At 33.9% G+C, this 26407-nt stretch overlaps 4 protein-coding genes across 7 annotated transcripts; 2 read left to right on the top strand and 2 right to left on the bottom strand.

The window, feature by feature from the left end:
* The first annotated feature begins 666 nt into the window (after positions 1-666).
* LOC129288019 (aminopeptidase M1-like) lies at positions 667-10510 on the top strand. 2 transcript variants are annotated; one of them, XM_054924323.1, is made up of 19 exons: positions 667-954; positions 1043-1185; positions 2383-2485; positions 2572-2755; positions 2840-2933; positions 3336-3489; positions 3657-3761; positions 3843-3959; positions 4336-4449; positions 5248-5430; positions 5556-5877; positions 6216-6337; positions 6424-6521; positions 7225-7402; positions 7491-7605; positions 7716-7783; positions 7858-7935; positions 8355-8432; positions 10062-10510. In XM_054924323.1, the coding sequence occupies exons 1-19, from the start codon at positions 727-729 to the stop codon at positions 10245-10247; spliced, it is 2670 nt and encodes an 889-aa protein (XP_054780298.1). In that variant the 5' UTR covers positions 667-726; the 3' UTR covers positions 10248-10510. The 2 variants fall into 2 exon arrangements, with proteins under 2 accessions (XP_054780298.1, XP_054780299.1); XM_054924324.1 differs by lacking the exon at positions 1043-1185 and having other exon boundaries at positions 842-954.
* Positions 10511-10620: 110 nt separating this feature from the next.
* Positions 10621-12684, bottom strand: LOC129289348 (uncharacterized; the record flags this gene model as incomplete). The annotated part of the gene is made up of 1 exon (XM_054926106.1): positions 10621-12684. A coding segment is annotated over one exon (1797 nt), but the record flags the coding sequence as incomplete, so codon positions are not given.
* A 5514-nt stretch (positions 12685-18198) lies between these two features.
* LOC129288706 (60S ribosomal protein L18a-like protein) lies at positions 18199-20956 on the bottom strand. 3 transcript variants are annotated; one of them, XM_054925430.1, is made up of 5 exons: positions 20726-20955; positions 19606-19692; positions 18708-18835; positions 18499-18616; positions 18199-18296 (listed from the first exon to the last, which is right to left on the bottom strand). In XM_054925430.1, the coding sequence occupies exons 3-5, from the start codon at positions 18818-18820 to the stop codon at positions 18210-18212; spliced, it is 318 nt and encodes a 105-aa protein (XP_054781405.1). In that variant the 5' UTR covers positions 18821-18835; positions 19606-19692; positions 20726-20955; the 3' UTR covers positions 18199-18209. The 3 variants fall into 3 exon arrangements, with proteins under 3 accessions (XP_054781405.1, XP_054781406.1, XP_054781404.1); XM_054925431.1 differs by lacking the exon at positions 19606-19692 and having other exon boundaries at positions 18199-18410; positions 20726-20956; XM_054925429.1 differs by lacking the exon at positions 19606-19692 and having other exon boundaries at positions 20726-20954.
* A 3674-nt stretch (positions 20957-24630) lies between these two features.
* On the top strand, positions 24631-25681 carry LOC129287679 (mitochondrial import inner membrane translocase subunit TIM23-2-like). Its single transcript, XM_054923904.1, has one exon. The coding sequence runs from the start codon at positions 24646-24648 to the stop codon at positions 25411-25413; it is 768 nt and encodes a 255-aa protein (XP_054779879.1). The 5' UTR covers positions 24631-24645; the 3' UTR covers positions 25414-25681.
* Positions 25682-26407: the final 726 nt, after the last annotated feature.

Below are 26407 nucleotides of genomic sequence, written 5' to 3'. Positions count from 1 at the left end.
ACCTATACCTATATCATAAAATGTTAAAATATATATTATAAATATTTTTGTATTTGTACTCTAAAATTTTAAAAATTTACCATATCACCATATCATACCGTATCTTATCGAATGCTTGTATGTGCATTTATATAACCTAGGACTTATTCTGTGAAAATGATCTGGTATTCCGTTCTCCTACTGATCTTTTTCATCCATCAATCGATGCCCGGCTTGCATCATGCAGCGAATAATAAATTGCTCGATCATGGGTTCTCTCGTTACGTCTTTTCCAAATAAGCCAGCAGATCACTAATCTTTGATCTTTGAATGTTAAGGTTTTAACATATCCCAGCTCGATCATGCATAATTTGAGTTGGACTAACATCCTCACATAAATGTCACAGTGTAGGAGACTTCTGCGTCAAGACTTGAATGGTCATCATGCCCTAATCAACGTGTTTTCCAGCCACTGCCCTTGTCTCTCTCTAGTGATTATTAATCAGCCCTTAATTGGCAAAAAATATATCAGTTTAAATTAAATTCTGTGTTGCTCAAGAAACTAGAGAAAAGGACCAATCAGTTCCCTCCTTCTCCGAAGGTTGAAGAGTCAAACCACTTGCTGGAAAAACTTGCACACAAGTTGGGAAAATAATAAAAAAATCTGTCTTTCTCAGCGAAGCATGATAAGGAGAAGCCTCCACTGCTCTTTGCCACACAAATTTTTAGCGAAAACTTTGGAGGAAAATGGAGCTGAAACAGAGCACAGAGCAATTCAAAGGTCAAACAAGGTTACCCAAATTTGCTGCTCCAAAACGCTACGATCTTCATCTCAAACCTGATCTCTCTGCCTGTACTTTTTCTGGCACCGTCAAAATCAGCCTCACGATCAATGAAAACACCAAGTTTCTTGCCTTAAACGCCCTCGAACTTGATATTCAGAGAGTTTGGTACACTAACTCTCATCATGTGGAGGTATCGATTATACTTTTCTGTGATCAGGTCTTGTTTTATGATGCAAATTGTGTATTTTCGGTGATTATTCTGGTTACAATTTCAACAGTACTTTCCGCGTGATATTGTTGTGTATGATGATGATGAGATTGTCATCCTGGTGTTTGATGAGCCGCTGCATGTTGGAGGAGGAGTTCTGTTGATTGAGTTTTCTGGGATTCTTAATGAGCACCTCACAGGATTCTACAAATGGTGCCCTTTTTTCCCTCTTTATGTTAAATTTTCTCGACTTGAGAATTTTGCTGATAAGAGTAGATGATGGGATGCCTTTCTAAGGAATTATGTAATAAATATAAAGATACGACATTTTTAGCAACTAAAAATTAACATATATCAAGTTATATAAATTTTTTAGATAATAAAACTTTTATTCTTTTAAATTTATTTTAATTATTGATTCAATTCTTTAAGTTTAAATTTTTTATTGATTCAATCATTTATATATTTTTTAAATTATCACGTTTGTTAATTAAAAATTTTAAAAGATGAATTTAATTTGATATATAAATATTTTGATAACTTAGCATGTAAATATAATTAAATGAGAATAAATAAATTTTTAAATTAGTTTAATTTTTATTAATCTAGTTGCGTGCGCTGTATTTTGTTTTTTTTTTTTTTTTAACCTAAACAATTACACTTTTTTTTATTAATATACATTGTTACTATTAATATTTAGTTATCCATATTAATATTTTAACAGAAATACTTTTTATTTAAATAATATGGAACAATTAATAATTAAGGTAAATTTAAAAGATTAAATTAATAAAAATTAAGTTTTAATAACTTAAATTAATAATTAAATAAATTTGAGAAATTAAAAATTTTATTATTTTTAAATTTTTATTATTTTTGATAGGACAAAGGAGCTCAGGCTACAACAGATTAACCACTTAATTTTTTTTTATAGTAATCACGAGCTACATAAAGTCTACCACAACCTCCAAATATTAAAATCTTCTCACGAATGATATCTCCTTTTGACATAATGAAATCCTCTCCAAATCATCGATCGTAGATTTCGTAGATGGATAAGATGATACCTCACACTCCATGTACTATAGATTTATTCCATGGGTTTCAAGTTCCAAGCTAGTTTTCACGTAATGGGGAGGGAAAAAAATAGACCTATATATCTTTGCAAGAACCACTCGGCTTAGTAAGCATTTTCTCCCAAGAACCTGTGAGTTAGTCTTCTTGAAATTTAAAGAAATCCCAATTCTCCTTGTGTAGCCATAGTCATAAAGCTAATTCTTCTAGAGTTATGCCGTTAAATGAATTACTGGCTCATATTCAAGATAAGCTGTCATGAAACTATTTATTTGACCAATCAAAATGAAAATATGGTTGTTACTCGGTCGCAATTTCTCATACTGACTTTACCAGCACATATGTTGACGGAGGAGTGAAGAAAAATATGGCAGTTACTCAGTTTGAGGCAGTAGATGCAAGGCGATGCTTCCCATGCTGGGATGAGCCTGCTCTGAAGGTATATATATGTAGAATTATATTTTATGCCTTACTTCCACTGGATATCAGACAACCTGTTTTGACAATGTTAGCCATTCTTAACAGGCAACCTTTAAGATAACACTTACTGTGCCATCAGAGTTGACAGCATTGTCTAATATGCCAGTTGAAATTGAAAAGCATGATGGAAACTTAAAGACTGTTTATTTTGAGGAATCACCCATCATGTCTACTTATTTGGTGGCTGTCGTTATTGGCTTATTTGATCATATTGAAGAAACATATGCTGGTAAGCAAACAAGTCAGACGGTAGCGATCCTATTGCAAGCCAAACCTCGTACAGTTATGGATTCTATTTTGATCTCTTTTGCAGGGATCAAGGTTAATTTATATTGTGCTATTGGGAAGAGTGATCAAGGGAAGTTTGCATTGGATATAGCAGTGAAGACACTAGATATATATACACAGTAAATTCGACCTTCTTAATTTTGACAATACTCATTTTATAGATAGATCTCATTTTACATTGAAATTCAATTGAGGTAAGAAATAGTCATTTTTATTCGAGCCTTTTTATCCCGTGGGAAGGGGATTTCACTATTTATCTTACAAGAGCTGATGATAGAATGTCTAGACCGTGCAGTATAAGTGGAGGTATGTCTTAATGTTTTGGGCTAGAATTCTTCCCTTGGATGGTAAAAACAAAGAAAGAAGGAATGGTCCAAAGGGCCCCATCAGCAACTTCCCTGAATCCGCAAGTAAAATATATAATTAAATTGGACAATCCAAACAAAAACTACAATATTTTCCCTCTTTCATGGTGTTCTTAAACTGATCAATTCTAGTTGAATTTGTTTGTGAAATCATAGGTACTTCTCAGTGCCGTATCCACTGCCTAAACTGGACCTCGTTGCTGTTCCTGAATTTTCTGGTGGAGCCATGGAAAACTATGGTTTGATTATCTATCGTGAAATTGAACTTCTCCTCCATGATTTGTATTCTAATGCTGCTAGGAAGCAACGTGTAAGTTACAGACCTAGTCACCCTTCGAATGTCATCTTTGTTTGCAACTAGAAACTTCCTGTTTTCTTTGAGGAGCAGCATACTTCTTGTTTCTTTCACTCTTCATATGTTAAAACAAATAAAATGGAATGTCAACCGTAGCTGATAGCCCTTGCCTGTTCCCTTAGATGGCAATTGTCACAGCACACGAAGTAGCTCATCAGTGGTTTGGCAATCTGGTAACTATGGAATGGTGGACTCATTTATGGCTTAATGAAGGTTTTGCGACATGGGTAATTATTTATAACCTGGTGGATTTGACTTATAACCAATGCACAATAAAATAATCTTTGCTTCTGCAACCATTTTTCCAGATAAGTTATATGGCCACTGACATTTTATTTCCGGAGTGGAATATATGGACTCAGTTCCTCTTAGAAACTGCTAATGGTTTACAAATGGATGCTCTGGAAACATCACATCCAATAGAGGTAACAATTACCCCAATCTGCTGTTATGTTTGAAATTTCTTCATCAAAGCACACTAAATTTTTTTTATTAATGTTGATGGTAAAGAAATCAGATTGGAGAAACATTATATTTTGTATTCTTGACTAAGGCACTGTTTTTGGGGGCACTTGACTAAGGCACTGCACAGTGATGTACTACTAAAGACAAAAGAACAGCTAGATTTAACAAAGAGAGAAGGAAAATAGAGAAAAGAGATCCCGACAAAAGTATATGAGAGGCCACTTTCATCCTTGATTCTAGTTTATTTCTCGTGTCTTTCATTGCAGACATGATTGCCGAGTATAACTGCACTAAGCAAACTAGTGACTGAGTTACTTCTGATTGGCATATTTTCAGGTAGAAATACACCATGCACGCTCAGTTATTGAAGTCTTTGATGCTGTTAGCTATGAAAAAGGATCTACTGTTATAAGAATGTTGCAGGGTTATCTTGGTGATGAGATATTTCAGGTGACAACGCTGTTTTGAACCCTAAATTATTCAAGAGGAGTTATGTCTTCACACTACGAAGCCCATACATGGCCTCTTTGTTTTCCGTTGACCATTGCTATAGATCTGAGCACTTCATTGCAATCTTGCAACAATCTATTAGATCTTGAACTTTTTGTTGTCAGTCTTAAATTCTAATTTTAGACTGGAAATATTTGTCTGAATTTAGGCTTGCATGACTTCCAAATTCTTATTAAGCGTTCTGTGTGATATAAGAAAGTTTCACGGGAACCTCAGCTTCTTTGTGTTGTGCTTCTTTCCTGTTTGGACAGCTGAGCTGTCTTGACAATAGATTTAGAAGCTGATGAATATCTGTGATATCTTCATGTATTCTTTTACCATTCATCCATAAAAGTTTCCTATACTAGTTTCTTCAGTTTGATTCATGCACACATTGCGTGTGCTCATATGCACTTGTATATTCCAACTATCCAATATTTTGAATTGAGCTCCACTTCAAAGAATCAGAATGGTTTCTCTCCACAGTGGTGTAAATTTCTGCGTGCTATAAACCTTGTTATGTTTGAAATATAAACACTCTTTCTTATGGCTATTCAGTGACAAGATTTTTAGCATGGAGTTATTGTTATATTAACCATTTTAATGAAATGAATTGAAGGGAAGTTTCCTGGCAGCTTGCTGTTTCCTAGTTAGAAGTTTCCAAACATCACAATTGAATCATCCAACTTTGTAAATTGTAATGTTAAATGAGAAGCTTTGAGGTAATTCTGCTGACTTCTATATTTATTTCCCAACCAGAAATCCTTAAGCACTTATATAAGAAAACATCAAGGCCAGAATGCAAGGACAGAGGATCTATGGACCGTTCTTTCAGAGGAATCAGGTGTGCAAGTCAACTCAATGATGAACACTTGGACAAAAGAGACAGGATACCCAGTTATCAATGTTAAACTAGAAGATCATATTTTGGAACTCAAACAGGTATAATGAAGTCGCAATCAAAATAACACCCATCAAATGGTTAGATATCGGTTTTTTCCCTTTTATTTTTACCTTTGAATGTAATTGTTGTCAGAGTCATTTTGATGTAACAATTGGATTTGCAGTCACAATTTCTTTTATCTGGTGCACATGTTGATGGGCAATGGATTGTTCCTGTAACCTTGTGTATCGGTTCATATAAGCGGAGAAAAAATTTCCTTCTGGATACAAGCCAGGGAAAGTTGGATATATCCGGACTGGTTCAAGCAAGTGGTGATAGTCAAAGCTCGACTGAAGAGAAAAATGTGGAGGACAGTGACGAAAAGTTATGGGTTAAAGTCAATGTTGATCAAAGTGGTTTCTATAGGGTAAATTATGAAGACAAGCTTGCAGTTCGACTGAGAAAAGCCATACAAAACAATTACTTGAAAGCTACGGATAAATTTGGTAGGTATGATGCGCAAGTGACATGTACATAGCAATCTATGATACTGCAATTTTAGGCATGTTGTATTTACAAGGATATGATTAGTCTAGGTATATAACAACAGACTGAAGAAAATAAGATGTTTTAGACCAGAGGAACTCTCAGTGTGAGGACAGAAGAAATTTACTCTCTCTTACAATCTTTTTTATATCCCAAAATAAACTTTTGATTTTAGGAAGAGAATACAGGTTTCAACTATTTATTTATTTATTTTTGTATTTGGTGGTACTTTCCCACTGTTTGTCTTGATCTCGTGGAATTGGTGGTTCATTCAAGTCTTTTTGTAACTCATTTTCAGGCATTTTGGATGATGCAAATGCTGTTTGCCAGGCTTGTGAACAGTCACTTTCATCTTTACTTTTGTTGATGGATGTATACAGAAAAGAGGTTGATTATGTTATTGTATCAAAAATCATTTATGTAAGGACAAGTACTCTATTCTAATATTCTTAGTAACTTCATGAGTTATCAATAGGAAAATGATTTCATAATTCTTTTTATGACAGGTTTGTTACAATATTCTGAAAATCTCAAGTGATGCCATCCCAGAATCTGTGTACGAGTTGAAACAATATTTTATCAGCCTCCTCAAGTTTTCTGCAAAGTAAGGATGAATTCTACAATTAGAAGGCACTTTAATTGGATTTAAAATATCAATTTAACTTTGCTGCACAATGCACATATATCTCAATATGAAGAATTCCTCACTCATCAGTATGCTGTTCTGCATCCTCATAAAAATTAAGTTTTCAATAAATTGATCATCTATAAGACAAATGTTTCATTCTGAATTCATATATTGAAGGTAAGATTCTGCTTTTGTGGATCAATCGGGCTAATTTGTTTTAGCTTGTTTCATAAAAAAAAAAAATCACTTATTTTTTGAAAAAAAAAAATCTATTTTGTGAGTTTTTATTATGTTTGTTTAAACTTTTGAAAATAATCAAAATCTGAAAACAATTTGATTTTTGATTATTTTAAAAAACTACTTTAAGTAGTTTCTGAAAATAATCTAATGAGGTAGATAAGAGAGAGTATTTTAAAGAGGCGGGATACACAAAGATATCATAAAATTTTAATAATAAACTATTTTTATAAAATGAAAATCAAAGAAAATATCATAAAATGTAAAAATAACTAACTAATAATTACTTTTTAATTATTATAACTAAACATAAAATAATGTTTGCTTTTTATAAAATTTCTACAAAATAAATCTCTTCTTATTAAAATCTCTAAACTATCTAAAAATTATTTATTTTTTAATCTCAAACAAACAGGCCCTTAGTCACTTACTATTTATGCAGACAATTAGGTTGGGATTCTAAAGAAGGAGAAGACCATTCAAGTTCACTATTGAGAGAAGCAGTGTTACAGGCATTGTCTACATTTGATCATGATGAGACTCAGCAAGAAGCATTACAGCGTTTTCTGATATTGCTGGATGACAGCAATACTCCTCTGCTTTCAGTTGACACTAGAAGGGTAAAATCGAGAATTTTTGTTGTTGACACTTCGTAATAGTTTTGGATCTGTTCATGTTTGATTAGAAGATGTGTTAAATATTCTGAAGGCTTCTTATGTGGCTGTCATGAGGAATACCACCACCAAAAGCAGGACTGGGTTTGAATCCCTATTGAGTTTCTACAAGAGAACTGATGTGTTACAAGAAAAGGAAAGAATACTACGTATGATACAGTAACATTTAGATTAAATGCATTTTGAGTGTTCCATCCCAAGTCTCCACTGCATTGTGTAATGTTTCTTGATTTGCTATCTTCTTTTTAAAATCATTCAGGTTGTCTTGCATCAAGTGCGGATCCAAACATAGTTCTGGAAGTTCTGGATCTTTTGTTGTCTGATGAGGTAATGCGTTGTCAGTTTGCTAGCAGCTGAAATTCCTTTCTGTCTATAAATGTCCTTTATGTAAATTGTTTTAGATCCGGGATCAAGATTGTGTTTTTGTACTTGCTGGAATAAGCTCTGAAGGAAGCGAAACAGCATGGGGATGGTTGAAGGTATGTGCTTCCATGGCAGCTAGTTCTTGTCTGTCCTAATTTTGTTATCACTCATCATCCATTCTGTATTCAAAAAATTATTAGATTCTTAGATAACTCAATTTAAAAAAGAAGGATTAGACTAAACCAAACATTAGTAATGTGTAAACTTATTAAAAGCGAGTCTCATTAAGAAGTTGTATTAATATGCTTACATATGGTATTAATGATTGATTTGGTTCACTTATTTTTCTTAAGATTACATTACGTGAAAATTTTCCCGTGTGACTAAAAAAATAAGTAACAGCATTTAGCATTTGCATTGTTTTAAATAGGAGCTTGGTCAAGCCAATAATAGCATTACTGAACCGCATAGAAACTGTAGATAAGATCATTTCATTTAAATCTAAAGAATCATTTTGAATTGATGACCAATGCAGGACAATTGGGAAATGATCTTGACCAAATATGGTAGTGGACTCTTGCTCACCAATTTCATTAACAAAATCGTCCCGTTGGTAAGCAAATGATTTCCTTATAACGTAACAAGTGGGGTGTTAGATTATCAATTACTATGTTGCCTTCTTTTTGAGTTTGGCAGTTTATCATAATTTAGAGTAAATCAATTGACATTTCATGTTTCAACGGTATTTTCTCCTCCCCCGACCCTTTTCCTGTAAAAAATAATTAAGGAAATAAAAAGTATAGAATAAACTAGTGTTGATCCCCCAACAGTGAGAATTATAATATATGGAGAAAAATAGGAGACCTTAAACCTTTAGCGCAGCTCTGGGCACTATTATTCTATTCTGAATTTGCAAATACAAACGTGATAAGTGGGGAGTGGACAGACAAAGGCACAGACTCCAATCCCACAAAATCAGCAACAATAAAAACACATAACAAAATGATAGAGATTGCACAGTCAAACAGAGGAAAAGATAAGAGATCAAAAAATTTATTAAATATAGCTGACCGCTAATGGAATCATGTGAAACTCCTTACATGGTAACTTACACTCCTCTTTAAGCTGTTGAATGGATATTGATCATTCCCATCTTGACGCTCTAATCTTCAAACTTCACTCTTGGAGTTGTGAAAGTGTGTAGAAGAGATCAAATTTCAGAATTAAATTTCTCTATAGTGAAGTACTGGTCTGCCTCCACATGCTTAGTTCTATCAATGACAAATGAGATTCTTCACAATGTAGATGATGGCCATGTTGTGGCAACTTTCCTAGGCTTCTTCATAGGTATTATATTCATGGCATCGCCCTTTGTAAGGAGCAATTACCACGAGTCCTATAATTTAACTATTTTGCTGACCTTAAATTTAGATTTATGTTTATTTTTTAATTAAAGCCATCTTTGGGATTCTTGTGTACCAGCCAAAGGATTTGTTTGCTAGTCATATATTTTTATCTGAACTTTGTTTCACAATGTCACTTTATATTATACTTTTTAAACTGATGAGAACTGATACTATTTAAATGCTCACCATGATTTATGAGACAAAATTTACCAAAAAAACCTATATTATTCAATATTGCATAGCAATATATTACATCTCTTTCAAAAAAATCCTTTACCATACAACAGTTTCTAGAAAGCCAGAGTATTTTCAAATGGGGCAAGAGAAGGAAGGTCAGTTGACAGCTACAATGGTAGCTGTAACGTGTTGCTGCTGATGCTTGTTTTAAGCCACACTTAATGGAAGTGTTGCCCTTGAATTGTTGAATTGTTATGCCAATAGGATATGGCATTCCTTAAAGCAGTATCAAATTTGAGTTCTGATGAGATGTTCAACATTGCCACAGCTTGTTAACTGTTGGTTAGAGTTTCGTGTCGACCTGGAATTGTTTTGATGGTTTTTGACTTTCTTGCGGTTGGCATCGGTTTTATTTTTGGTTGCCTTTAATCATTGAGGGTGTAAAATGACAAATAGGACAATATGATCTTGACTAGATTAGGAAAAAAATGAGTCTTCTTAAAACATACTCTATAATACAGTGTTCAATTTCCTTAAATAAAAAAGAATTTAGAATATGATGCGAGCTCCAATGTGAAACATACTTTTTTTTTTTTTTTTAAGATGTCATGGATGAACCTTAGAACCTTAAACTCCTTGAATTTCATATTATCTGGCAGGTTAATAGCATCGAAAAAGCAGAGGAGATAGAAGAGTTTTTTGCTAGTCGCATGAACCCTTCAATTGCTATGAACTTGAAGCTAAGCATTGAGAAAATCCGAATCAAAGCCAGGTGGATTGAGAGTATAAGACAAGAACATTCTCTGCAAGACCTGATCAAACAATTAGCTCAGAGGAACTTGTAGCTTTTACAGCAGCTTCCTATGAACAAAACCAGAACCGAAGAGTTTCTTTCACTAACGTATCTCTACTAGAATCATTTGTATCCATGACATGAACAAAAAGACAATGTAATTCTCCAGTTTGGAGGAAGTTGGATTAGACCAACAAGTCTTCTAAACTATGACGTTCATGTCATAGTACGTTTTATCCATCAATGCATGTTAGTCCGAGGGACAAAAATGTTCGAATTTGAATTAGTCAACATGATTTTTGGACATCGGGATAACTCGTAAGTATTGTGTTACGGTAAGTAGGGTAAAATCACAAATTGTGATACATAAACTGCTCTCATTCATTCATGTATCACATAATTGTGCACTACAGCCTGAAATAACATGCATAAATGACATTACAATCACACATTCAAAACTAATAATTTCAAACGCATATACATTACCCAAAGAAAATGTAATTCAATAATTCTATGTCAGGGAATCGCGAATCCTTCCTATTCTCGGAGTTTGATCTCAGAGTACATGCAAAAACAATGAAGCATTCAGGAAAATTCTAGCAAAGAACAAAAGAATACATATGTATAAATATTTAAAGAATACGGTAATTAGCAACCTCACTCTAGTCCAGTTGATTCTCTGCTTTCTACACTCAGGAAGGGCCTAGATTGGACTTCCCTATATCCTGCTTCTCTTTCATTGAGTTCATCTTCTCCAACTTCAAACCAGCTCTGAACCTCGCAATGAAAGTGTCAGCTTTAGTATCAACATCGGGGCTTGGACAGAACAACAGCGGTGTCGCAGGCTGTTCGTGATTGGTTGGCGAGTCCACACCTTCGTCTATAGCTGGCGAATTACTACGGGAGCTTCTAACGCTATCGATTCTGACAAAATCACCCTGCACCCGAAACTTCCATGCCGGTATCTTGAACGGCGGCGGCGGCGGAGGTGGTGGGGGGATTGGGTTCAAAGGTGACTCATTGCCAGTAAAAACATTTCCTTCCGTGCTGTTGAAGATTTCTCTCTCTTTTGATATGGGGTGTTTCTGGGCTTTTGATACTCGTGTCTGCGGCGGAGCAGAGTGAACTTTCTTCTGTCTGGTTTTCCTGGGAGAAAACAAATTATGAAAAACTGACGGTGGCGGCGGCGGCGGAGGAGGAGGGGGAGGCGGCGTAGATGGTGGCAGTTGTGAAGCTTGAGAGTTCAGAATGCTTTCAAAATTTTCGACACTCCTCTGTCTTTGTTTCTTTTTCTTCCCCCTCAATGATGTTAAGAACTCTTTAGTCGCACTCCCTCTTTTTTTCTTATCGTGGCCAGTCTTCTTCTCTGATGACAGATAGAATACTGGCAGCGGAGGAGGAGGAGGCGGCGGCGGGATTGATAGTGATGGTGGCGGGAAATTCCTGACTTCCAATTCACTGTTTTCCTCTTTCTCAATCATTGGAGCTGGCCTTGAACTTCGATATGTTCGCCTGGAATTTTTTCGGACACCTTTAGCGGGCGGACCTGTCTGCGGCGATGACGTCACCATTGTCGAGTGCGGTGGTTGGGATTCTCTGACTTCCAATTCAACTGTTTCCTCTTTATCAATCATCCCCGATCTTCCAGCGGCGTGATATGTTCGCTTTGCATATCTTCGAACATCTTCATTGGGTTGAACTTGCGGCGGCGATAGTGGTGGTGGATGAGGAGAAATATTTGGTTGTTGCGTCTCCCGTATCGGGGCCGCACTATGAACTTCCTTGGCACGAACAACAAAAGAGTCGACGGCTATGTTCTTGATAACACTCTGTTCCTCTTCTACTACCTCCGATCTTACCCGGCTGTGGCGGAGCTGCCGTTGATCATCTAAGTCCGATCCACGGTAACCCCCAACATGGGTGTCGTCGTAAAATCGCCATCTCTCATCGCCGGCGATCCTTAAAGACTCTTGCCGGAGATCGGGGTAGGAATTGAAACTCCTCAACCTGTTAAACGCCGTACGATCTGATTCGGAATATTCATACCACGGCCTCGTTGGTGTTTCTGGATTCGATTTCACATACTCTCGAGCAGAAGCTGCTTCTGAGAAGCTTCGATCTTCATATGAACGCGGGGTTTCATTGCTATTTCTACTAAGAAATCCACAAACAATGGCGAAGAGAACAAGCACCAAATTCAGAGAATCCCAGCTCTTCTTCACTGATTGCGGTCTGAATATATGAGAAGTGAAAGAGCGCAATGTAGGAAATACGATGAAGACAATCACACAAGCTGTGACAATGATGAATACAAGAAGAGTACCAGAGCTGAACAAGAGAGAGTACGAGCGGCGGAGACGGCGGCGCCGGCCGCCGTCCTGTTGTAGCCAAAAGGGTGGCAACATGTCTTCCTCTTCTTCCATTTTGATGGGTTTTGCTTTAAAGAGATCAATGAGAAGCAAATGAGCTTTTGGGGAAGACTTTAGCTTTTATAATTGCTTTCGTGTTGCGCTGTGTCGTGTCGTGTAATGCTGATTCCACCTTTTGTGAGCTTCGCTTTCTTATATTATGGAGCTATCAGTGAGATTGGTGGGAAGGGGAACGTGACGACGGGTTTAAAAAACAGGCTAATGTATACTTTCACTCCTCTAATTATGCATAAAATTTTAATTTTAATTTTTTAATTTTAAATTTTTTTAATCTTTAATTTTAAATAATTATTTTTTATATCTATCATTATTATTTTAAAAAATTAAATTTAATATATTAATATTAATATTTAAAAATTTAATATAAAAATTTATTGAGATAAAACTAACAATATTAAAATTAAAGAATTGAAGAATTAAAAGAATATTTTATAAAATTAAAAAATTAAAATAAAATGTTATATAAAATTAAAAAATTAAATATATATTTTAATTATTTAAAAAATTGTCTTTCAATTTGATGAATTTATTTCTCATATTTTAATCTTTTATTTACTTTTGGATTTGTTCCTTTTTCTTTCGTCTTTAAAATTAATTTAATCTTAATTTAATAATCTAATGTAATATATTTATTTCATTTCATCTTTCAATTCTGAAAAATCATTCAAAGTTTTTCTGAGACGAGATTAAATTACAATGTTTAGAAAAAAATTATACCAACAGGGTAGGTTTAAAATTATATTATTTATAAGTTATAAATAATAAAATTTAATTTAATTTATTTGATGTTTTACATTAGACTTCACCGGTATAGAAAAAAGGAATTAAAAAAACTTTTGGAAAAAAAGTCTTAAGAAAAATGATAATAAAACCTCTTAAACAATATAAATGATAAGTTGGTCTTTTAAAATATTATAATTTTACTGAAATTTTTAAAGACCTCTGTATCAATAAATTTTAAATTAAAAATATTATTTTATTTTTGTTGATAAGTTGTGATTTCTTATTCAATTCTTGTGATTTTTTAAAAAATAGTTATTATTTCTTAAACAATAATTATGAATAGGGTTTATTATTTTGAAAATTTAAAAAAATAATTGTGATTCTTTAAAAAATAATTTTTATTCAACTCGTGCAATTTATAAAATAAAAATTTTTTCTTTTAAATAAAAGTTGTAATCAGAATTTATTATTTTCAATAAAAATAAAATAATTTTTTTTTCACTTAAAAATTTATTGACACAAAATTCTTTAAAGATTTCAATAAAATTATAATATTTTAAGAGATTAAATTATTATTTACATAATTTAAAAAAAAATTATTTTATTTTTTTTCAAAGTTTTAAACCAATGCAATAGAAAAGATTATTGGGAAATTCGGTGTCGGGCTGTCTTCTTGCAGGAAATGACAGGTAATTAAAAATAGACAATTTGGTTAGAACAGGGCATGTGGCTTTTGAATTTAAGGGCTTTAACCTTGACTTGGCCACCCCATATTATTTATTCTAAATTATTGTCATTATATTTATACCACACAGTTTATTTATCTATTTCAATAGTGTGTGTGTATATATATATATATGCATATATATATATATATGCATGTATTTGTCAAATAGCATGACCAATATGAATCACAAGTCGCTATCGTTATGCCTGGCCAAACTAATTCAAGCCCGGATTTTTGTTACTTGCAAACCACTTCATTTCTATGCACCTGTTTTTTTTTTTTGGTTATTTTTTCCCATCAAAATCATAATTTACGCGAACCATGAGGTCAAATCAAATGGGTTTTTGATATTATTAACATTTTTTAAACATATTATATATGCAATTATGCTAATTCAAATATTGCATTGATTATATTAGTAGAAAATAATGCATTAATTATAATACACGTTTAAGAAACTTCTCTTAACTCATGTCCTTTAGTCTAATCATTGAATTGAACCCATCAAGACACACGTAATCACCAGGTAACCATTAGCAATAACAAGCACTAAAAAATAGTTGCTTCAGATTCCAAGTAAATCAAACTGTATGAAACTTGTTGAAGTAGCCCAAGCATTACAAGAAAAATAATATAGATGGTTACCAATTAAATTTGGTCGAGTAAGGATTGATCAAAGTCCCACAAATATATGAATTCAAATATTGCTACTTACATCAAATCAAATAATTTGTAAAAATATTCATATAAATATTTTTCTAAGTCATAAGACTTAATTATTTTGTCTCTGACAAATTCTTAGAGTCCAGCTCATTATTATAAAGTTGATGTAAACAAAACACTTGAAAGATAAGTAAGATAATGGATTGCTGGTTCTAGTTGTCAAACTATTCCAAATCTAACATAGATATGAGTTCAATCATTACTATTGTTGTAATTACTTTGTTAATAAATAATTGCATGCTTGGATCAGAGTTTTAAAAAAATGGAGCTTTCACAAACTACAATTTTGATAAAAATTGATTACTGTAATATAATTTATATTTAAATACATTTAAAAAAAATCAACTTTGCAATTTAAAAGCTAGCCCAAAAAAAAAAGTAAAAATAGCTTATCATTTAATTTAGGCTTGGGGAGCAAAAGCCATTCAAAAATTTGGATTAAAGATCATCCGAGCAAGTAATTAAAAAAAAAATCCAACCAACTTTTTAGATTCCTAACTAAGGTTTGAACTCCCTCAGTGCCAAACTAAACAAGTATTACCTACATGTTTGCATGCATACATATAAGGAAAAAAAAAAATTTAAATGTACTCCCTCTGTTAAAAAATATAAGATATTTTTTAAAAAGTTGTATGTTTAAAATGTAAGGCATTTTTAATCTTTCGAACTGTAATTATTTTCTTTTTTTAAGTGTCTCTATTAATAATGACTTTATATTTATTATATGATATTTGATAGGAGTAAATATAAAAAGATAGGATTAGTTTGAAAGCAGGTAACTACTTTATTAGGAAGTAAAATTCAATTAAAAATGCCTTACATTCTTAAATAGAGAGAGTATGTGAAAAGAAAATGAGATAATTATTTTTTTAAGAGTAAAATGACTATCTGGCCTAGGAGTTTTTAAAATCATAAACTTTAAAATCATGACAATCTTTTTACCATTAACTTTAAACATTAACTAGTAAGAAAATTACTGAAAGTTATTTGAAAAATTAAAGAAAATGACAAAAATAAATTTTATAATTTACAAGACATTACATAATTTTCAAGTATTTATGCGAGTACTTTTCAAGCAGTAAATTTTGCTGACTCAAATGAGTCTCTAGAAGCAGCTCATGATTAGTATTAGTTAGCCAACAAAAAGATGAGTTGGGATGGTGATCCAACGCGCATGCTTTGCGCGAGACAATCAAAGATTACTCGAAGTCTGAAACTTGACATCTAGCATTTTGCGGTGACGCATTTGGACGCACAAAATGACAAAGTAATACAGCAAATAATCTAATGTTGAGAAGCGCGTTGTGCAATGTTCGTTACGCGTCGCTGTCGCCAATTTGTGATGACCCTTGCTTTTCTTGCTAAACCGAAACTGCTCATCTCATGGATTTGGCCACTCTTCAATTCTTTGGCCCCCAAGATTTGTCATCCTCAAATTCTGACTGCTCGTAACATCAACACAATTATGCACTCAAGTGGGCAGAACATGATTGAATGGATTAATCTAATCTAAATTTAATATATATTTAATTTAATATCATCTATTTATTTCTATAATTTTGGCACCTAATTGTTAGATAGGATATTATATGGCTGCTTGACGGTATTAATGAATTTTTTATATTACAAAAGTTTATGTGAGCTGGATACCTACAATTTATTAAGAATAAAGCATGCTTTCAAACTCAAAAAAAAAAAAAACACTTATAAAGATATTTATAAATTACCCATTAATAAAATTCTCACCTTGATAGCAGTTTCTAACTCCACAATATTGTAGGTTATAAACCAAATTATTACCAATTAAATTAACCTTTATTAGCTAACAATCTTGGTTTTTTACTTTTTTATCCTCACTGCCTCAAGTTCAAATTGGGAAAGAGCCCCCACCCTTCCCCGAACTTACTAACGATGGAATTATGTAATGTGAATTGTTGAAATTATACCGGGATAGTATAAATTAAAACTAATTTTTAATCTTTGTAATAATTTATTAAATTTATTGCTAACGATTTTTTTTGAGTAATAAGTGAAATAAAAGGAACAAGGAATCCATAAAATAAATATTGAATAAAGCTTTAGCTATAGCGGGTCATAAGAATTAATTAATTAAATACCCGACAATCAATCGTTACGTGTTTTCTCACCTCCGTTCTTTCGCTAGCAATAATTAGTAATAAAAATAAAATACATTATAACATCAACCAATTTTTTACTTTTACTTTCTTTTTGCTGATACCTTCCTTCCTCAAGATCAAACATACTCATCTCATAGGAAACCCCCATGAAACGGTAACCACACAGCTTTGGATTGTGGGTGGTCAAAAACCAGTGCAATAGTAGTTTTTAACCTTGATTTGTCCAAACACACAACATAAATTTGCTTTTGCGCGCGCGCGCGCGAGAGAGAGAGAGAGAGAGAGAGAGTGAGTGTGTGTGTGTGTGTGTGTTACTACGGATGTACAGATGATACATTTAAATATCAAGTTTTTCAAACAAAAAAAATCTGTTATTAATTTAGTCAATAGTGGCATCTTCATCCAGCACAACAAATTAAGCAACATCATGAATGATCACATATGGCAATGGCTAGTCTAGGTTACATAGATACAAGTACGAATATCCGATACGATACGGCATGATACAGGGATACGGCAAATTTTTAAAATTTTAAGATACAAGTACGAGGATATTTATAATGCATATTTCAACATTTTATGATATAAGTATAAGTATTTTGATTTTTAAACAAGAATTTCTAAAGTAATATAAGGATATTTATAGTAATTAACTAAAATATTAAGTGTTTTTTCAAGTTTTTAAGTGATATAGTAAGAAATTATTAAAAAAAAATCATATCACAAATGTTAGAATCTATGATACGTATGCAGAAGTATCCTACAAGTATCGTATCGGATACGTATCGAATACGGGTATGTTTACTTTTTTTGAGTATCCGTGCTACATAGGCTAGTAGGCTCCAAGTTCAGTTGGATAACGACAAGAAATCAAAATTTGCTTATCAGACATTGTACCAAAAAAACAAATTTACTACTAGACAACCTATAGGTGGATCATAATGACAAAATATTAACTGTGGCACAAAAGAACTTGTAAACACTATCAACTCACATTCATATAATCTCATCGATGGTTTAAAGTTCAAGCCTACTTCAGGACATGATACATATATACGTAGTGAAAGTCTGATTCTGAATGAAATTCTTCTATGATTAAAGCTGAATTACAATAATCTAAGCTGTGTATTTCAGTTAGCGAAGCCTAGGCTGGTTGCCCATCTTTCCTGTAAGTCATAAGTAATCACAGAGCTTGATCCACCAAGCATAAAGTTTGCCCTTCCTCTAGAGAATACTAATATTGAAGATGGGATTCCCCCCCCCCCCCCAAAATGCTAATTGAATAGAGATAGGTGAGTTGAAACTGTTGTGACGATGAAAACAGCTAATATAATGAGCGCAGCAATTGTAAATATTAGAGCCTGCAACAACAATAACATCTATCAGAACAAGAGCCGAGCCATTCTTTCATTCGGGGGTGGGAAGATTTCCCCTGTATCACATTACGCTTTATTATACTTCACTCCATATATGCACTACAAATAGGATAGGCATCAAAGCAGCATTTGACAAACCATATGGAGTTTGAAATGTAAATTGGTTCTCGACATAAAATGAACTCACAGCTATTGCAGATGCAGCTAGTCCAGCTCGCTCTCTTGGATCCCTGCGATAGTAATTGCTGAAGTAGAGAATTGTTGCATAATACCAAAAAAGCGGGCACACAAATCCTAGAAGAAGGCTGGCAAGAATATAACAGGGGTGAAGATGCCATCAGCAAATGAGTTAAGAATAGAAAGTAAGAAAGATTGCATCTGCATAAAATAACTCACAAAAACCATCCAAATCCACAGCCAAAACAAGGAAGTGGCTTGTCAAATTTTCCCAACTGCTCGTCCTCTGAATCCCTGATGGGAGCATACTCACCATTCCTTTGGTCCATCATAATCCAAGCAGAGCCCTACCAAACCAAACTCAACTTCTGTGACTAATTCAATTATGTCTTTCTAGTATAGAATTACTACAACCAGGACTTTACTGGAACAATGATTATACCATAGTTCAGACAGAAAGCGGGAAAAACAGAAACAAGAATATACATGTATAAGATGAGCAAGTTTCTGAATTAGTCGTTTCCCAAGCATACAAGAAAATGATAGGTTTACAATGAGAAGAGCAGAGGTTCATGAGCATTAAGGCTCGTTTAAGGGGGGCTAATGGATAATTAATGGATAATGTTTCAAACAAATAAGATAGGATTGAAGAATCCAACAGGCATTCCAATCCCAATTTCTATCCAACCATGATAAATTTCCATCTGATGTTTCCTAGTTGAAGGATTTCAACCAAATAATAATTGACAGAGGTTAAGAAGGTGGATCTAATAAATCCATATGGTCTTTTTCTTCCCTTAATTCTTCTGCAAATTGTATGTAGTTATGCACAAAGACTAAAAAGGGTTCAACAAACTTACGTTTGATAGATATAAACAAGATTGTACAATTTTGATCTAGAATTTAAAATTCTTTTAGTTAGATTCATTAAGACTTATAATATAATGTGATCCAATAATTATAGATCTAAAATAAAAGTATTGAGAATCATGATGGCCTGGTAAAGTAACCAACCTAAAAGAAAACAAGTAAGCCTATCACAAGCACCAATAACTGGTCGAACTTAGAAAGCTCAATATTACTAGAACTCTCACATGTGACTAACATATTTAACTACTTGTTATAAAGCCTCAACACTCTGAGTGAAAACTACAATTTACTGCCTAACTTTTGAGCTGGAAAAATTTTCCCCTCCAAAACAACACTGCAAAAAGAAAATATGAGTACAGCTTCATCAAAGATGTCATGTCCAAAAAAAGGGTCCTTTGTTACATCAATTAATTCTAATAATTCATAAAGATAGAGAACATGAGATAATTGTCCAACCAAGACTTTTAGTCCTAAATTCCTAACCAGATTCACATAAAAGGGGGGAACTATTCAAAAATTGAAGATAGATTCCTGAGGCCCCTAGAACCTAGCTATGAGTAAGAAGAAAATTAAAGATAGTGTAGATCTATCAATAAACTCCTCTGACTAAAACATGTAAGTCAACATCAGAAACACTTTTTAAGCAGTGAAAATATCACAATAGAAAGGGAATCACGTACAATTACATCAAATTACAGAACCACACATGATACAACAAGTAATTGACAATTGTAAAATGCCAGTGTATTTTATCTTTGCTTCGTTATGCACACGGCTTTTGCAGCAATTACAGAGAAATATAGAAATCACATCAAATTATTCTCCATTGCTTATAGTACTCCAAATATGTGTGCCGGCAATAGATAATGGCGGTTACTGGTCGTGTTTCGAAACCATTTTCCCACATTTATTACTGATGCATTAGACGAGACACAGAAAATTACTATGACCATACACAACAAAGAAAGAGCTTGCAAGAAATCGCACCATACAAGAACAAAAAGGCATAAACTTCAGAGTTCAGAGTAGTGAGTGAAGAGAAGGTAAATTCACAAAGGCGGCAATATCCTGCAAGTGAACTGAATAGCGTATTTTAGCCATTCATAAGAAAAGCAATTCACTCCTCTATCAAATGCCTTGGCAGTGAGGCCCCTCCCAAAAAAATATTCATCAAAGGAAATTTCGAGATTATGGGAAAAAAATGACAAAAACCTTTTTAATAAACGCAATCCCTTCTTATGAATGGCAATAGCACGCGAAAAATAACTTGGCAGAAACCATGCAACACCAGAAACCAGCTCTAACTAACAAATTAGCTATTTAAACCAGAAACGAAAACAAAAGAAGGGAAGAGACAGAGTTGTTACCTGAGAACTTACGGCGAAAAAGAAAAAAAAAAAAGAATGAAAGAAGCAGAATCAGTTTGGCGCAACAAGGGATTACAGCTAACACAGTTGCTAATAACAACGGAAGAAGAAAAAGAAACTTCTCCAAGAGAAGTGAAACGAAACGCTGCTCCCCCACATGACGGTGGCGATCAAATTCGCTTCCGATGGACACTAGACTTTCCACTTTACTCTTACAAACAGACGAAAGCTTACGTCGGTCGCATCTTTTAACACACGGAGCAATACGACAGCGTCCGTTGTCATTGTTCAGCAATCAAATCTAATTATTTTTAAATATTAAAATATTTCTAATTTTTATTTCAACTAATATTATGCTACTTTCATTTCATTTGATAGTTCTGGCATTTATGATGATATTAGAACTTTTGATAAAAAAATATAAAATAAAATTAATAGTTGAGATAAACAAAGGTAATATTAAATTAAAATATTTTCAGAAATTTTTTAATTTCTGTTTGAAGTCTATGTTAAAAAATCACTTAATTATTTTGACTTAAAAATTATTCATTCAAGATTTATTTTCAAACTAATGAAATTATACTTGAATAACTGCTTATAATATGTGTTAACGGTTAGCTGTCTTAATGACAACGCCATCTTTTATTTTTAAAAGAGGTCTTAAGTTTGAATTTAGTATTGACATGATTAATATGCATGCAAGAATACATACATATGTCTCTCTTCCTCATTGGAAAGAGTTAGATTAGGAGTAATTTTTTTAAAAAAAAACCTACTTATAATACATTAATATTTTTTAAAATTTCAAATTTCTATATCCATATATCCATAGAGGAAACATACAAACTATGAAGCCTAGAGTATAACCTGCAAAAGAACGAACACATGATAAGCCAACCAACCTTCTTAGCTTTTGTTTGCTCGAACAGGGGTGAACAAAATTAAATCAAATTAAATTTTATTTATTTGATTTAGCTTATTTAATTTTTTAGTTCAATTCGGTTTTCTTTTAATAAAAATTTTGATTGATCAGTTTGATTTGGTCTGAAAATTCAAGAATCAAATAAACTGAACTGACCAAATTATTCATATTTTTTCTTTCATATTTTTGAAAATGTGAATAAATTCTCATTTAGGTGAGTAAGAAACATCTTTTTACTACTTACAGTAATAATATTTTTTTTGGCTTAATGTGATGTTTTAATTTTTTATTTTTACAATGTTTTTAGTGCAATAGTACCGAGTCTTATTAATTTTCTCATAAATTATAGTATAAGATTATTATTTTTTTTTGTTGGATCTTCAACATTAAGGGAAAAAAAATTGGATAAAAGAATATATGAACAATTAAATTTCATAGATCCAAATCAAAGCCCATAAATCGAATAGACCGATCGAACCAAATTATTAAAATTTGGTTCGGTTTTAATTCGATTCGATTATGTATTTTGATTCGATTCGATCTAAATTTTTTATATAATTCGGTTGATTGGTTTTAGAGAAATTATAACCGAATCAACCGAATGCTCACCCTTAGCCCAGACTAATGGTAGTCCCTCTACACAATGTTTATTTTGTTGAAAACCATAATATTTTTAATAAATTATAAAATTCTAGTATACAAATATGAAATATAAGGTCTGTCTAGTTGGAAGTGGAATATTTTTTAAATAAAAAACATGATACACGATATATATTTTGTTATTAACTAATTATTGTTGTTTATCATTCAATACAATTTAAAATGTCTCTGCAGGCTTGACAGTCTTATATAAAAATATGTTTTAGCGGAAAAAGACAAATTTGCCCCTCCCAAAACCAACCGCAATCTGATCTTTGAGCATCTTTTTGTTCATACAGAAAATCATGCAAGCAAAGTTGGCCTGGCTCAGGTCTTGAGAGGTTATATACTGGCACTTTAGCTAAGGTCGAAACATACAAGTCCTATGAAGAGGCTAATTTACCACACCTCACCAAAGTGTTCATCAAATCAAAATTCCCTTTTATTCGATGGTGACAATTCAAGGTGCTGAGTTCTCAATTGGCTCCTTTGTTAGCAGAAAACCAAGCAGCACCTGTGAACTCGCGTGATCTCGGAAGACCTCGTCCAATACCATAATAGTAAGTACTAGCACAATAATATCAAGTTGATAGGACCGATCTCTTTTGGCATGAATTGACGTCTGGAAAACAATAATTGACGTCAATAGAGGCGTGCTTTGATTTCACTGATGTTGCAATCAAGGTCTTGAGACCAGACACAGGCATTTCAACAAGTGGTACGTACTAATGATTTTCTCTTTGGCAGAAACTAAAAGCATCAAATATTAGCTTTGCTGTATGAAATCACATTTTATCAAATCGGGACCTACTTTTTGTCCAATTTTATAGCTAGTCTATACTTATCATGAAAGCTAAGATAAGCCGTATTGTCTATGACTTATGATTAGTACAACTTCTTATAAGTTTTATAATCATATGTAAATAGGTGATACAAAACGTTAATTCCATTAAATGAACAGGATAATCCTAAATAGGATGATGGACCTATTAGAGTTACTATAAAGTGCAGTCCAACGCATGAATTTAGGTTGATTAATTCTTCATTGCTTCTCTCTGTTAGGATATCCTTAGTAATTAGAACTGATTTTGGTGTACTGGTCTCCCTTGTTCCTATAATATCTGTACTCTGTTTGTTTGCTCTAAAGACATCACAAGCAAGTCGGGTATAGAATTAGTAGAAATGATAGTAAAGGGAAAAGAAGGAATAGAAAGGGGGAGAGGAGGCTTGAAGGCCAAGGGAGAATATGTGCTTTTATTCAATAGTTGTTCCGAAGTTAAGCTAATTCAGTAATTCTGGTGCGATAAGTGAATGCTTTTGCTTTACCTAAGGTTTACAGAGACCAAAGGCATATGATGATAAAATAAAATTAAATACAATAAAATGAAAGAAAACCTGAGTAAAACAAAAGGTAATTAAAATAACAAAATAGAGTAAAATAAAGTGATTGGAATGAAATAAAAGCAAAAAAAAAAAGGTAAAAGCAATTAAATTTTAGAATTCTTATCTTTAGCTGTTGGCCAGAACAAAAAAAAAAAAATCCTGTGTTTTGCCTTAATTGACATTTTATTCCCGGTTTTACAAATAATTACTAATATCTCCACTTACAACTCTTAAATAAAATTTCTGAATGAGATCTGCCAAATTCAAAAGTACACGAGCTTCATGAGTTTATCCAATCTAAAGAGTGCACTGTAAGGACAAGATTTCAGGTAATATTATAATTTCTAGTTTTTGAATCTCTGAACAAGTCAAGAAGAGAAATGAAAAGCAAAAGTAACTAATTATATTTTGCTAATATGAATATCTCAGAACAACTATATTTAATTAGATGCTCAGTTATCTTCTGTCTTGATGCTTCCAATGCAAGCTGAGATTTTATACACTGAGTAACCTGTTCTATACACTTCAGGAATAACCTGGCATACACAAATAGTAAACCTCCCCTCAACTTGTGTTCGTTTACGCTCACACCTGATAATTGTAGTAAAAGCCCTGGCTAAGGATGCAGTGTGTAAGAAAGTTGCACTCGTAGAACACAAGGTCAATGGGTGTGGTACCCTCCCACCGCACGTCACTTCATCTCGCACATCCCATACAACAGAGGAAATGATTAAAACATGTCTAATAGATTCCACTTAAGATGCCTCCTTAATGTTATCTCTAGATAGCCACTGTTTAGGCCCTGCGTGAAAAAGTTATGGAGATATCATATACGCTGACTCTAAAAGTCAATAAACTCGTCCAAATTTATTTAGATTAAAAGAACAACAAAACATAATGCAAAAATAGGTGAGGGCAGAGTGTTGACCGCTGACGTTCGGACACTGCAGCCAATTAATTTCACACACCTGTCAAAATGAACCGGAACCGAACCCGGTCTGATTTTCTTCGACAATGCGAATCTCAAACGGACCGGCTCCCTGCACGCCGCCCTACCAGCCCGATATTTTCCCGCAAACCCATACGGCTGCCTTCTTCGTCCCTGTTCAGCTGCTCGCTCCTTCTTTCTCTCTCCATCGCACCCAATCCTAACCCTAATCGCCTGGAAGCTCATCCAATGGCATACCCCTCCCGTGATCGAGAATCAGGATCCGACCCGCCAACCCCAACGCGCCTCTATAATCCTTACAAGGACCTCGAAGTCCCCATTCGAAACCTATACCAACTTCCGACCTCCCCTGAGTATCTCTTCGTCGAGGAGGCTCGCCGCAAACGTCGGTCCTGGGGTGAAAATCTCACCTTTTACACTGGCTGCGGCTACCTTGCGGGCGCCGTTGGGGGTGCCGGCGTTGGCCTCGTCAATGGTGTGAAATCTTTTGAATCTGGCGACACCACTAAGCTCCGGATAAACCGGGTCCTAAACGCTTCTGGCCATTCGGGTCGGTCTTGGGGTAATCGAGTTGGTGTTATTGGGTTGCTTTACGCCGGTATTGAGAGCGGGACAGTAGCTGTGAGGGACACTGATGATGTGTGGAATAGTGTGGTTGCGGGGCTCGGTACTGGTGCCTTGTATCGTGCTGCTAGAGGCGTGAGATCAGCCGCGGTTGCCGGAGCAGCAGGCGGAGTCCTGGTTGGTGTGGCCTTAACAGCCAAGCAAGCGTTGAAACGTTACGTGCCAATTTGAGGAGGTTATCTTAATTGAGATTTGATTTCAATTTAATTCTACTTATCAATTTTGAGCGATTGTTGAGGCAGAAGTTTTAGATCATACCACTACGTTGCACTTGGTAATAGTGCTTTTGTTGCAAAATGCTATTGGTTTAATGCATATTTTTCAGCCAGATATTGTCTAGCTTTTAGGATGACACTTATGGAATCATCTTGTAGTAAACAATCAAAATGGATTTAAATTTGGGTACAGCATAAAATTTATATCTCTTCCGTTTCTTCAATTCATTAGATGAATGTATGTATTACTTCACAATACATTGAAGATCATGAGATTTTAATACGAGAGCCCTTTGCTGTTATGATATATATTACTTAATAGAAGCCCAGGGTGTTAATATTTATATGATCAACTTTGTGCTCGTGCACACTTTGTGCGCATATCATTACAACAACAACAACAACAACAAGCCTTTATCCCACTAGGTGGGGTCGGCTACATGGATTGCAAGACGCCATTGTGCTCTATCATTTATCAAGCTTTTAGGAATATTATTAATTAAGAGATCGCATTCAACAACTTCCAAGAGTGTTCTCTTAGACCTTCCTCTACCTCTCTTAATCGGACTCAAAGTTATATGTTCCACTCTTCTCACTGGTGCCTCCCTTGGTCTTCTTTGTACATGCCCAAACCATCTCAACCGATTTTCTACCATTTTTTCCTCAATAGGTGCCACCCTCACTTTTTCACGTATGTGCTCATTTCGAATTTTATCTTTACGTGTATGTCCGCACATCCATCATAACATTCTCATCTCTGCTACTCCAACTTTATGCTCTTGCTGTCCCGTTAGAGCCCAGCATTCACTACTATATAACATTGCCGGTCTGATAGCAGTACGATAAAACTTTCCTTTAAGTTTATTAGGCACCTTGCGGTCACAAATAACTCCTTTAGCTTTTCTCCAATTAAACCACCCAGCTTGAATTCTATGTGAAATATCTCCACT

The sequence above is a fragment of the Prosopis cineraria genome, unplaced genomic scaffold (genome assembly GCF_029017545.1).
Source record: "Prosopis cineraria cultivar Desert tree isolate PC_DT_omini unplaced genomic scaffold, ASM2901754v1 PC12, whole genome shotgun sequence".
Lineage (NCBI taxonomy): Eukaryota > Viridiplantae > Streptophyta > Magnoliopsida > Fabales > Fabaceae > Prosopis > Prosopis cineraria.
The sequence above is the reverse complement of the archived record's forward strand: the minus strand, read 5'-3'. Positions and strand labels throughout refer to the sequence as shown.